Source organism: Sus scrofa, chromosome 4 (genome assembly GCF_054392235.1).
Source record: "Sus scrofa isolate SSC_HxYL_T2T_F1_AM1 chromosome 4, Sscrofa_HxYL_maternal_Yorkshire_Landrace_v2.0, whole genome shotgun sequence".
In the NCBI taxonomy this organism is placed as follows: domain Eukaryota; kingdom Metazoa; phylum Chordata; class Mammalia; order Artiodactyla; family Suidae; genus Sus; species Sus scrofa.
Window position 1 is genome coordinate 38,033,911 of NC_139386.1, and position 13,405 is coordinate 38,047,315.

A 13,405-nucleotide genomic window follows, 5' to 3' on the forward strand; every position below is an offset into this window, starting at 1 on the left:
AGAGAACTAGAGAGGGAAGTGTCGGCAGCTAGTACTTCAAAAGGCTGCTGAAGATGTTTGGGAGGTATTCTTGAGAAATCCAGTGAAATGAGTCAAATCTGATTGGGGCAAAAGCAATGAAGGCAAGTGAGGAGCGGCAGCTTTGGCCCACTTCAAAGGAATGCCCCAGGCCAGCAAGCAGAGGCTCTGGGACCCGACTAGGCCTCACCCTCTCCCCATTCCAATCCCAGCTCCTTTTCTCTCCTCCCCGCCCAGTGGCTGGCCCCTTGCCTCCGCCCCCGGCCCCGCCCACTGGCAGCCCTCCCCGGCGCCTGGCTCCGCCTACCACGCCTGGGCCGCGGCCGGCTCCGCCCACCCTCCCAGGACTGCGGCCCCCGGCGGAGGGGCGGGGCGGGCCGGGAGGAGCCGCTTTCGCAAGCGGGAGGGGGATCCGCCGCGGAGTTACGGGAAAGTTGGTCCGAGTTCCTGGAGTTTCCCTCTGTGGTTCCCTGGGCTCGGCTGGCCGGTTCCTCGGCTCCTTGCCCGACTCCGGCCTTCGCCGCCCACCTGGTCCCTCCTTCTGCCCCCGGCCGCCATGGAGCAGCCGCCGGCGCCCAAGAGGTAACGAACGCGGGGAGCAAGGAGAAGGAGGGAGGCGGTGCCGGCGGCCGCTGGGCGGGGGCCGCTAGGCCGGGCTGGATCGCGACCCCTTCCCTGACTGCCGGGCCGGGAGCCTGGAGTTCCGGGGGTCTCGAGGCCGGTCCGAGTGTAGGGCCGCGTCGGTCCGTGCGGCGAGGGGACCCTGAGGGAGGCCGAGTCTCGTTTCCCCTGCGGCCCGCCGGGCCTGGAGCGCGTGGAAAGTCGGTGGGCAGCGCCGGGCGCCCAGCGGCTGGACTCCTGGGGCGGGCAGAGTTTTCCCTCGTGGCAAGTTCACGAAGCTGGGGGACGTAAAACTAGGAAATTATTGGACTTCTTACTATAGGCTTTCTTGTCAAATGTTTTCCATAATATGCACCCCCCTTTTTTTGAGAAAGCGGGCTGTTTACTTACACTTCAAGGAATTAAATATTAATAGCTACAGTGTGTTAGCTACAGTGTCTGTAAAACTTATTGTAGATGTGCTGCACTGACAGGTGTTCCTCCCCCTTCCTCCACACGTTCAAAAGTATTTATGGATGCAAGACAGAAATCTTAAATTAGAACCCCACCCCCCATACAGGTTTGGTTTTTTTTGTTTGTTTTTTTTTAGCATGTAAAAACAGTGATGCTTTGATATTTACTGTTTATATTTATTCTTTGATATACTGGATGTGTAAGAGTACACAGTAGATACTTTTGAACTGATATTTGAAGTGCTCTTGGGAAGCTAAATCAAGGCTTTCCATAGATATTTATTCTCAGTGTGCGTCCCCACACCCAACAATGAATCAGTCCACTGATATTGGATAAAACATTTAAGTCTTTCATTTTTCATTTATAAAATAAGAGTATTAATCTCTCTCCCAGATGATGCTTTTGGTGAGGACTAGAGTGTTTTGATACCTAGAGAGTTTAAGTGAAAGGTGGTATATTCAAGAACATGAAATAATTAAAAAGATAGAAACTCTGTGAGCTGTTGTGAATTGTGTCACTGGACATGTGAGCCTTGAGGCTTGGAAACCATCTGTTCAGGTGCGAAAGGGGGGTTGTGGAGAAGTTTCCAAAAGAGACCTGCTGTCATGCAGAGCCCTTGATAGATTCTTTTCTGGCATTCTACAATATCCCAATTCTAATATTGATTGGGTACCCAGTTTTAATACTATAGAAGAAAACTGGATACAGTTTTTCCCCCATTTTGTTTCTGAATGGCTGTAAGGGGCACCTTGGCGATAGTACTTTAAGGCCAAGGTGAACAGCTCTGAATGGAAGTAGAAGCTCTGTATGGATTAGCTCTGCTCTAAGTTATCAGAGTTTCACTCTGGGTGTTGGAGAACCCCTGCCCCTGCAGGGACACGGGAGAGCCTGGAGGGGTGGGGGGAGGTGTGTGTAGTATATGTCAGCATTCCATGCTGACTTATACTTTTCAAAGTGGTGGTTACACATTTGAGCAACTTATTTTTAGCTCTTTTCAGAGAGACATGTTGATCCAGGAAAGCATTTTTAAAGAGCTAAAGATATGTGGCAATCCCATGTATTTGAATATCTCTTCATATTTTTTCATAACATTTTCTTTTTTGTAATATCATTTAATCTTTATAGCAGCCCTATAGAGTCGTTAGGATTACAGACATTAATCCTGTTTTATAGGCAAGAAACTAAGAGAGTTCGTCACGTAGAAGGCTATGGCAGGGATAACCGACAGTGAGGTTTTGTGTTTCCCCCTTAATCATTACCCTCTAATAATGAAATATAGCTGCCTTTTTTTGAGGTCTTACTATTTGCCAGGAATTTTATATATGCATTCTTTTTTTTTTTTTTTTTTTTGGCTGTGCCCTCCAGGCATATGGAAGTTCCTGGGCTAGGGATTGAACCTAAACCCCAGCAGTGACAGTGCTGAATCCTTAACTGCTAGGCCATCAGGGAATGCCTGTGTTTACATTTTTATACTTTATTGTCCCAAGAAATAGGAATCTTGGCTCTGTAGCTGACTATGCTAGGTCAGACTTAAATTTCTTCATCTGTAAAGTGTGATTTGAGGAGAAAAATGAGGTCATATGTAAAGCACTTAGCACAGTGATTCATAATATGTTAGTTATTTCTTTATATTTTCTTTATTAAATGAAGCCTGGAGAGATTAAATAACTTGATCAGGTGGAGAAGGTGCCAGAACCCTGGGCCTGATGGGCTCCAAGGGTTGTGCACCCTCTCATTATAGACAGTGATGCCTCTTTTTCAGAACTCTCTCTTGCTTTCTTAGCATTCCATGATGTGGTGGTCATCTCTTTCTATAATCTTCTGGTCCCTTTTGCTTGTTTTCTTCTTAATCCCTGTAAGAATGCCACTTTTATTTTCTGCCTTGAGTAGCACTTACTTAAGGTGCAGACATTTTTACATGGTCACATGTATGTTACTGATGATCAAGTCTGTGTGCTCAGTTAGTATTTTTGATTTTTTCATGTAGCTCCATTCTTTCATTATCCTATTTAGTTTGTCACTAGATCCTGTCAAATTTTTCATCAAAAAGTCTGTGGATTCATTTCCCCCCCACTTTAATTTCCATGCCTACTACCCCATTCCAGGGTTTTAAGATCCTCACTGTTGATTTATAGCGGTGCTTTCCAATTAGGCACTGTAATCCAGTGATTATCAAAAAATTTTAATAGCAGAAATATTTCAACAGCACAAGGGCGTTCTTTGGAGTAGAGTCAGGGCACCAGAACCTGGTTCCCAGTGCCTTATTTCCTTCTGTTCTCCTTTTGGGGTCCTACAGAACCTAACGATTCACAGAACGCTGCTTTAGTTCATCCTGCATGTGGCTTCTGATTTATTTTGCTAAAACATTACTTTAGTCATTCTACTCTTTTTATTTTTTTTGGATTGGGGCTCATTAGTTGACAAGGTCCCCCCTCACTTGTTCTCAACTTTAACCCCCAGCCTTTAGTTACTTCTCCAAGCTGAATCTGCCCTTCTAAAGTTTCCCTGTTGTTCTTTAAGTAGGTTATAGGCTAGGTACTTCCACCTTTGCCTTTGTGTTTCCTTTAGAAAAGTTTTTGTTATCTTTTGCCAGTAATCTATGTTTTATTCATTCTTCAAGACCTGCTTCATAAAGTATCTTATTTGAGTACAATCTAGCCTAAGATACCTCTCTGTATTCCTCATATGATGTCCATTTGAGTATTCATCTTCAAATTGTTCTTTTTTTAATTTCAGAATTTTAGACATCCAAAAGATAATGGGGACTAATTTAGTAAATACTTACCTGTCATTACCCAGCTCTAGAAATAAAATATCTCCAATGCAATTGAAGCCCCCTAAGTATATTTCTTCTCAGTTGCATCCCCTCCCAACCCCCAAAGGGTTGTCACTGTTCCGAATTGTGTATTTGTCATTTCCATACTTGTCTTTATACTTTCAATGTACTGTTCTAATATATCTGACATAGCATTGGGCCTGGGTGTTAGGCCCAGCTTTGTCACTGACTTTGAAATTTCCTTCTTTGGGTATCATCTGGGAGTTAGAGATTCCAGTGTGCAGCCAGATCTGAGAATCTAGTGACTGGATGGTCTGTTAGGTCCCTCTTACCTTCACATTATTGATTTGGTCTCCCCAACAAGGCTCGTGTTAAACATAGGCAATAGATGTGGTCACCCATGGCACTGACTTGAGGATCAGAATGGCCTTTAGATTCCCCAGATTTCCTTAACAGTTCTGTCACAGAGGGCTTTAAAAGTCCTTATTGAAATGAAGTCCATCTGAGAAGAGAAATCCATTAAATGGTTATTAATTGTTAGTATTTTGGTAGGTTGAGCTTATCAGATTGCTTTGTAGGGAAACTACTGGATGGCAAAGAAATGATCACAGAATAGGTAAGTTTTGGTAGGTAAAAGGGGAAGTGACCAAACACAGGCTCTTCTCCAAGTAGAACATTCATAGAAGGGAAGGTAGGTCTCTTATGATAGATAGATGGGCAGCATGAGAACACTTGCTGCTGGAGGGTAGGTAGTTATACCCAGTACTTGTCAAAGAGAGGATGGAATATCTTTGCTGGAAAGATAGACTTTGCCAAATAGGCCTTATTCCTGTTAGGTTATAAGATTAATAATTATTTAAAATTAAAAATTCATTGATTAAGTTATAATTGGAGGACAAGTCAATGTGGAACAGTGAAAACACTGGATGGATAATAAGAAAGTAAACTCCTTTACCTTATTTACTCTCAAGATAAGGAGGGTTCTTTGATTTCAGCTATAGTTGGATTCTATGGCAATTTTTTTTTTTTTTTTACTGTGAAAAGGTAGTTAGTTTGGAGGACGTATAGTTGAAGATCAAAGTCAAAATGTTAGGGTTACAAAGTGCATTCACACAGATGAAGAGTGAAGGTAAGAAAACAATCATTTCATAAGGGAAAGAAAGTATTGCTCTGAGTGAATGGATTATCAGTCAGAAGATAGATTATCATGGAATGAAAAAGCCAAGGTAAAGGGAAAAGGGTATAGAAGGGTAAGGTAGAAGGTAATTATATGTTCCTCAGCATGAAGAACCCATATCTGCCTGTAGCATCAGTGGCTCTGACCTTAGGCTGGAAATTAGGAACAGAGATAAATGTTAGAAAGTAAAATTCTTGTGTGCTTATTATCAGAGAGATTCACAATCTGGGGAGCTGGAGTTGTCTTTAAGAAGATGAACTTGAAGAACTCTTAAAAACAAAGGCAGTGGCCTCAGGGAGTTGGGGGAATCTTCCAACTTTAGAGGCAGGCAAGTGGAAGAGGTGTTCTAAGTGGTCCAGTGGGAGAATAATCCAGCAAACAGGAGCATTTCTTTGCATTAATGACTTGGTCCCTAAAGCATATCTGTCCTCACTTTGGCTTTTCTTGGTTAATCCAGGATGGCACCAACTCCATTAGAATTGATTTAGGCCCTGTAAATGGGAACAATCAATTGGCTTTTCCTTCCTGGAGAGAGGAGTATGACAACATTTGGAGCAGTTCCTGGTGAGCAAACCCCAGCTGCACATTCAAAAAGGAGATAAACTCCATCTTATTCAACTCTAGGCAATGATTAATTTATCTATTGTTCTTTAAGGGGCCGAGATAGAGCATATACTAGTACTTTTGGAATTTGTTGGAAATGTAAAGAAAAAGGTAAACATATGTTAAACACAGCTAGGTTGAAATTTTTTTTCTGAAGTAATCCCAAAAAATTCTTGTATGCATTCCAGAAATGTGTATTAGTGAAGCTTTAATAATAATTGGTTTAAATTGAGCACTTCTCATTTGTTTATGGGGGGGAATGTGCTTAGAATTTAATGTTTCTGGTTTCAAAGAAGTCTGTGTAGAGCTAGAGGTTCTGTCACATCAGGCCATCATATATTCTCACTTTGAATTTTTTAAAAAAAATTCTAATGATGAGACCCAGTACAGACCAATATATATATATATATATATATATATATAAATTAAAATAGGATTTTCATGAAATGTACTTTCTGCCATGTTTTCTGATATTTTTCTATTTTTAATTCTGATCGAGTTCATTGAAAAGTTGCTATTCATGACCCACCAAATTATTTTCATGATGTGATCTGCAGTTTGAAAATCAGTTGTGATCTGTAGTTTGGAAAAACATTGTTGGTGTATGTAGTTGTTACAGTGAGGAAACCTTTCATTTTCAACACTCTTCCTGATACCTAAAAGCTTGATGAGGGCATTGCCAAAGGAATTCAGAGTGGTATAATTGTCACGAGCTGTACATATAATAGAGATATTTTTAAGAGTCTAAAAAGAGGAGAGGTAAAGGGAAGAGAGAAAACCATTATTTAGAAATGACTGTATTTTGAACACTTTTTATATGTCCCAATTAAAGTATGGGAAAATGAGAAATTACCCATGGTGACTGACAGAGTTTGTAAAGGAAAATGTAGTTCATGAAGGTTTCTTTGAGGCAAAAGTTCTTTTGCCTTCTGGTTTAGAATGACCCCATGCACTGGAAATATCCCACTGTAATTATGATGACCTCAATTTCTGACTCCCTACCAGCTCCACCCTCTCTATCTACCAAAGGTCTTTGGCTTTTTCTTCTAAAGAGAAAATTTATACTATCTGATATAAATTTTCTTTTTTATTCCCAAGCTTCTTTCCTGTTGTGATTTTGTTTGAATTGCCTCATATGTTAGGATTATTCTGATTTGAAGAAACTTTCAGCTCATGTTATAGAACAAAGAGTCTATATTTGAAATGTCTTCTTACAGCTTTTTTTCTATGTAGACTCTTAAGTCGAATAAATGAAAGTAACATATATGTAAACGGATATGTACGAAAATTAAAAATAAGTCCATTGTTTGCATGCCATGAAATTAAGGTACAGATTACCTTGAACTGCTTAAAAGTACATCAAAGGATACATCTTAAAAAAATGACTTAATAGATAAATGAGAATTGCAGAAAGCTCTTAGCATTAATGATAATACAGTCGTACACATGGTAGTATTGTATGTGAGTTCTGAATTAGTCTATAGATTTTATATGATAACAGACATCTTAGTAAAGACGCAAGATAAATTTTTCAGATATGTTGATATAAATATTAGTGTCTTGATTATACACATACACACTTACAAAATTGGGGAAATTGTTGAGCATGTGTGATTCTATGAGTAGTTTCTCTATTCAAAATATAGAATGTAGGGAGGGGAGACAAGATGGCAGAGTAAAAGGACTTGAGCTCACCTCCTCTCCTGAAAATACAAAAATCACAACTAACTACTGAACAAGCAGTGACAAAAAAAGACTGGAACCTAACAAAAAGGATATTCTCTACCTAAAGACAAAGAGGAAACCACAGCAAGACAGTAGGGGGTGCTTTTGTGATGTAATCAAATTCCTTACCTGCTGGGTGGGTGACCCACAAACTGGAAAATAATTATGTCACAGAGTTTCACCCATAGGAGTAAGAGTTCGGAGCCCCATATCAGGCTCCCTAGCCTGGGGGTCTGGCCTTCAGAGAAGGAACCCCGAGAGTATTTGGAGTTGTAGGCCAGTGTACCTTGAGTGTGGGAGCTCCACAGGACTGGGGGGAACAGACTCTCCACTCTTGGAGGGAGCACACAAGGTTTTATGTGCACTGGGACCCAGGAAAAAGCAGCGACTCTGTAGGAGCCTACCTCAACTTTTCTTGACTCTTTCTCCCTGGAGCCACGTTATTTTTCCAGTCTTCTGGGTTGACCCATTCTCCTTTTTCTTTCTGAAAACTGACTTTCTTTACTCACTGATTGGCTGTCATCCTTGAATTCATTAATTTGCTCATTTATTCATATATTCAGTAATTATTAAATGATTACCTTTTTTTTTTTTATAATGACTTTTTTTTTTTCTTTTTTTTTGGTCTTTTTGTCTCTTCTAGGGCTGCACCTGTGGCATATGGAGGTTCCCAGGCTAGGGGTCTAATCAGAGCTGTAGCCACAGGCCTGTGAGACATGCAGGATCCAAGCTGCGTCTGCAACCTACACCACAGCTCACTGCAAAGCCGGATCCTTAACCCACTGAGCAAAGCCAGGGATCAAACCTGCGACCTCATGGTTCCTAGTTGGATTCGTTAACCAATGAGCCATGATGGGAACTCCTATAATGACCTTTATTTTTTCCATTATAGCTGATTTATAGTGTTCTGTCAATTTTCTACTGCACAGTGAGTTGACCCAGTCACATATACATGTATACATTCTTTTTCTTACATTATCCTAATCCATCACAAGTGACCAGACATAGTTCCCAGTGCTGTACATCAGGATCCCATTGCTTATCCATTACAAAGACAATAGTTTGCATCTATTAATCCCAAATTCCCAGTCCTTCCCACTCCCTCCCCCTCCCTCTTGGCAACCACAAGTCTGTTCTCCATGTCCATGATTTTCTTTTTTGTGGAAAGGTTCATTTGTGCCATATATTAGATTTCAGATATAAGTGATATCATATGGTATTTGTCTTTCTCTTTCTGACTTACTTCGCTCAGGATGAGAGTCTCTAGTTCCATCCATCTTGCTGCAAATGGCATGATTTTGTTCTTTTTTATGGCTTAGTAGTATTCCATTGTGTATCTATAGCACATCGTATTAATCCAATCATCTGTTGATAGACATTTAAGTTGTTTCTGTGTCTTGGTTATTGTGAACAGTACTGCAATGAACATGCAGGTGCATGTGTCTATTTTAAGTAGAGTTTTGTCCAGATATATGTCCAAGAGTGGGATTGCTGGGTCATATGATAGTTCTATGTATAGATTTCTGAGGAACCTCCATACTGTTTTCCACCAACAGTGCAGGAGGGTTCCCTTTTCTCCACACTCTCTCCAGCATTTGTTCTTTGTGGACTTATTAATGATGGCCATTCTGAGTAGTGTGAGGTGGTACCTCTTGGTAGTTTTCATTTGCACTTCTCTAATAATTAGTGATGTTGAGCATTTTTTCATGTGCCTCTTGGCCATCTGTATATCTTCTTTGGAGAAATATCTCTTCAGGCCTTTTGCCCATTTTTCAGTTGGGTTGTTGGCTCTTTTGCCGTTGAGTTGTATAAGTTGTTAGTATAGTTTAGAGATTAAGCCCTTGTCAGTTGCATCATTTGAAAATATTTTCTCCCATTCCGTTGTTGTCTTTTTTTTTTTTTTTTTAATGATTTCCTTTGCTGTACAAAAGCTGGTCAATTTGATTAGGTCCCCTTGGTTTATTTTTGCTTTTATTTCTGCTTCCTTGAGTGTCTGACCCAAGAAAACACTTGTAAGGTTGATATCTGAGAATGTTTTGCCTCTGTTCTCTTCTAGGAGTTTGATGGTATCTTGTCTTATGTTTGTCTTTAAGCCGTTTTGAGCTTATTTTTGTGCATGGTGTGAGGGTGTGTTCCAGCTTCATTGATTTACGTGTGGCTGTCCAGGTTTCCCAGCACCACCTGCTGAAAAGACTGTCTTTCCCCCATTTTATGTTCTTGCCTCCTTTGTCAAAGATTAATTGACCATAGGTGTCTGAGTTTATTTCTGGGTTCTCTCTTCTGTTCCATTGGTCTGTATGTCTGTTTTGGTACCAGTACCACACTGTTTTGATGACTGTGGCTCTGTAATATTGCCTGAAGTCTGGGAGAGTTATGCCTGCTGCTTGGTTTTTGTTCCTCAGGATTGCTTTGGCAATTCTGGGTCCTTTGTGGTTGCCTATAAATTTTTGGATTGTGAAAAATGTCATGGGTAATTTGGTAGGGATTGCATTGAATCTGTAGACTGCTTTGGGTAGAAATGGCCATTTTTACAATATTAATTCTTGCAACCCAGGAGCATGGAATATCTTTCCATTTCTTTGAATGCTCTTAAATTTCCTTGATTAATGTTTTATAGTTCTCGGCATGTAAGTCTCTCATCTCCTTGGTCAGGTTTATTCCTAGGTATTTGATTTTTGTGTGTGCAATTTTAAAAGGTATTGTATTTTTGAATTCCGTTTCTACTATTTCATTGTTAGCATATAGAAATGCAACTGATTTCTGCATATTAATCTTATATCCTAAAAAAAAAATCTTATATCCTGCTACTTTGCTGAATTTGTTGATCAGTTCGAGTAGTTTTTGTGTGGAGTCTTTAGGATTTTCTATACACAGTATCATGTCATCTGCATACAGTGACAGTTTTACCTCTTCCCTTCCTATTTGGATGCCTTTTATTTCTTTTGTTTGTCTGATAGCTGTGGCTAGGACTTCCAATACTATGTTGAATAAAAGTGGTGAGAGTGGGCAAACTTGTCTTGTTCTAGATTTTAGAGGGAAGACTTTCAGCTTTTCTCCATTGAGTATTATGTTTGCTGTGGGTTTGTTGTAAATGACTTTTATTATATTAAGGTATGTTCCCTCTATACCCACTTTGTTAAGAGTTTTGATCATGAATAGTTGTTGGACTTTTTCTGCATAATTGATTGCCTTTTAAATGCCAGATGCTGAGTATATTGTTAAATGAAACAGATGAGATCTTGGCCCTCTTAGAACATACACTGTTGAAGAGTAGAAGCAGTATGTATTGATAGAGAAAAATGGTGGAACTTGCTTAATAGGGCAGTTGAAGGAATCTTCACAGAGTAGATAGTATTTAAGCCATGAGCCTGAGGTTGAGAAGTATTCTGAAGTATTTCAGGCACAGGGAAAAGCTATGAGAAGTGCTGGAGGTGGGAAAGAGTTTAGTGTGTGGGAGGAATTGAAATGAGGCCACTATGGGCTGTAGAATGGGAGAAAGTGGTTGGAGATGAGGTCAGAGAGATGGGCAAGGATTCAATGAAGCAGGCCATGAAAAGGAATTTGGATTTAAGTCAGCGTAGTCGGCTGTCATTAAAGGGTTGTAAGTGGAATTTTAAGCAGTTTATGTTTTTAAAAGATCACCCTGGTTGCTTTGGGTAGAACAAGTTGTAGAGGGTTAAGAATAAAAGCAGGGAAACAAGTGAGGAAGCTACTGCAGTAGTTCTTGGTTAGAAATGGTGAAGTCTGTGGTGATGGAGAGAAGTGGACAGAGTTAAGTGATATTTTGGAATTAGAAATAAAGGACTTACTGATAAAGTAAATGTGGGGAATGAGGAAAAAGGAGTCAATTCTGGCTCCTAGGTTTTGGGTTTGAGCAACTTGGGGGATAGAGAAAGGCTGGCAGAGGAACTGGTTGAGTATCTATAGTCTCTTTCTTAGAATTCTGAACTTCTAGGACTATGAGTCTCTTTGGCCCAAAATGTGATTTTAGGTGGTTCCCTTAAAAGAAGTGGGTAGGAAGGATATGATGGGCACTGACTTCTTTTTTCAACCTCTTGTTTTCATCACATTAGACTAGGGAATGGGAAACATACCAAGCCTTTGTTAGATGTTAGAATGTTCAGGTGACCTGTTATTTAAACTTTTTTATTGCAAAATAAAACATCAGTAAAAAACAAATTTTTGGTTTGATGAATTACTGCATGGAAGACACCTTTTAATCACCAGTTAAGAACAGAACTTTGTCACCCTCTCTAGAAACCCAGCCGCAGCCACCTTTCCCCATATGTAACCATTGTCTTGACTTCTATAGTCATAACTTAAATGTGCATTGCTAAACACTGTAGGTTGGTCTTATTGATTAAAAATAGCTTTTATATGAGTTGTTGTTTTTAATCTTTAGATTGGTCCTCCATCTCTTTTCTTTTCCTGTTGAGGAACCTAGGCTGTTTGAATTGTAGTTTCCCACAGCTTGGATTTTGCTGATTGCTTGCTCAAGGCACAGTTCAGCATATTCCTTGGTCCTCCATATTTCCCGCAAATGGGCAGCCGGATCCAGAGACTGGATCAGGCTCAAGTTCAGTCCCTTAGGCATTATTACAGGTGGTGTTTGGTAAGACTATACGAGTCACTTAATGTCTGGTTGCCTCTCTTTTTTGCCATGTTAGCAGCTGTTGATAGTTAATGCTTGTTTCTGTTAATTCCTTGAGCATTGCAAAACAGTAAAATTCTAAATACACCATTTTGTTTTCATTTATCAGTTGGAATAATTTTATAGAGTCACTTTTCAGAGTTCCCTAGTCACCTAGCAGGTTAAGGATCTAGTGTTATCACTGCTGTGGCTTGGGTCCAGTACCTGGCCTGGGAACTTGAGCATTCCGTGGGTGTGGAAGAGAGTCACTTTTCTCATCCTCTCTTTAGTTAATGCAGTGGTATAGTTTATAAATGAAAGATGAGGAAAATGCTTGAATCTTTCCCTTTATTTACCTGTTTTCAAGACAATGAATCATGAATCATATCCCTCTCTTCTTCCAAAGAGGACCAGTTCTTTTTTTTTTTTTTTTTTTTTTTTTTTTTTTTTTTGTCTTTTTGCCATTTCTTGGGCCACTCCTGCGACACATGGAGGTTCCCAGGCTAGGGGTCCAATTGGAGCTGTAGCCACTGACCTACGCCAGAGCCACAGCAACGTGGGGATCTGAGCCGCGTCTGTAACCTACACCACAGCTCACGGCAACGCCAGATCCTTAACCCACTGAGCAAGGCCAGAGATCGAACCCGCAACCTCATGGTTCCTAGTCGGATTCATTAACCACTTAGCCACGATGGGAACTCCTTTTTCATTTTTAAATGTGATTATGAGTGGATGGATATAGATGTATTTGATGGATTTTAATCCATTGCAGTTACTTTTGCTGAAGCTCAAAGTGCCCTGCCTTTAATCAGTGATAATCTGTTCAGGAGACAACATGACCCTAGTGCTCTTTGACAGCTTCTTTGCTGTTGGCTGTGATAAGATATTCAAGGTTCATCTTGTCCATCTCCTGTCCTAGATCTGGAATCAGCCTTCTCCAGTACGCCCTACTTTTAGGGACAGATAGTATTTCAAGACCCTAACCTGGGCACTAATAAGGTGTTATTTAAAATCGTGTTTTATTTATAGGCAGGAGAACTGACTCATTGTTTCAAACTATGGTCTAGTCTTTACCATACATTTATGTTTCTAAATTTGAGTCAGAAATTGGACATGTATAGACAGATTCTGTGGTAGAGACTGTTTAGAGTGGATTTTTATCTTTGGTTCTCTCTATCTTACTCTAGTTACAGTTTGACCCACTGTTATCTTAATATCCAGCCTCACTTCTTTCTCACCTCTAAATGTTTCAGGTGACCTAGTTTCTTCTTTTCTTAAATGAAAAAGAGAAAATATAAGAATCCAAGACAGATAACACTACTAGTGATAGATCAGATTTCAGGCTTATTTTTTAAGGTACTCCTTTTGGCCCTTCTTGACTTGCATATATGAAAGTATATCT

General features: G+C 40.1%; 1 protein-coding gene across 1 annotated transcript in view; it reads left to right on the top strand.

Annotated features, from left to right (window-relative positions):
• Window positions 1–437: 437 nt before the first annotated feature.
• The window catches only part of STK3 (serine/threonine kinase 3), a 295,227-nt gene continuing 282,259 nt past the window's right edge, over window positions 438–13,405 (top strand). The window contains exon 1 of the mRNA XM_005655350.4: window positions 438–600. Within this exon, the coding sequence (XP_005655407.3) occupies window positions 575–600 (26 nt within the window). The 5' untranslated portion in view covers window positions 438–574. The remainder of the gene's footprint in view (window positions 601–13,405) is intronic.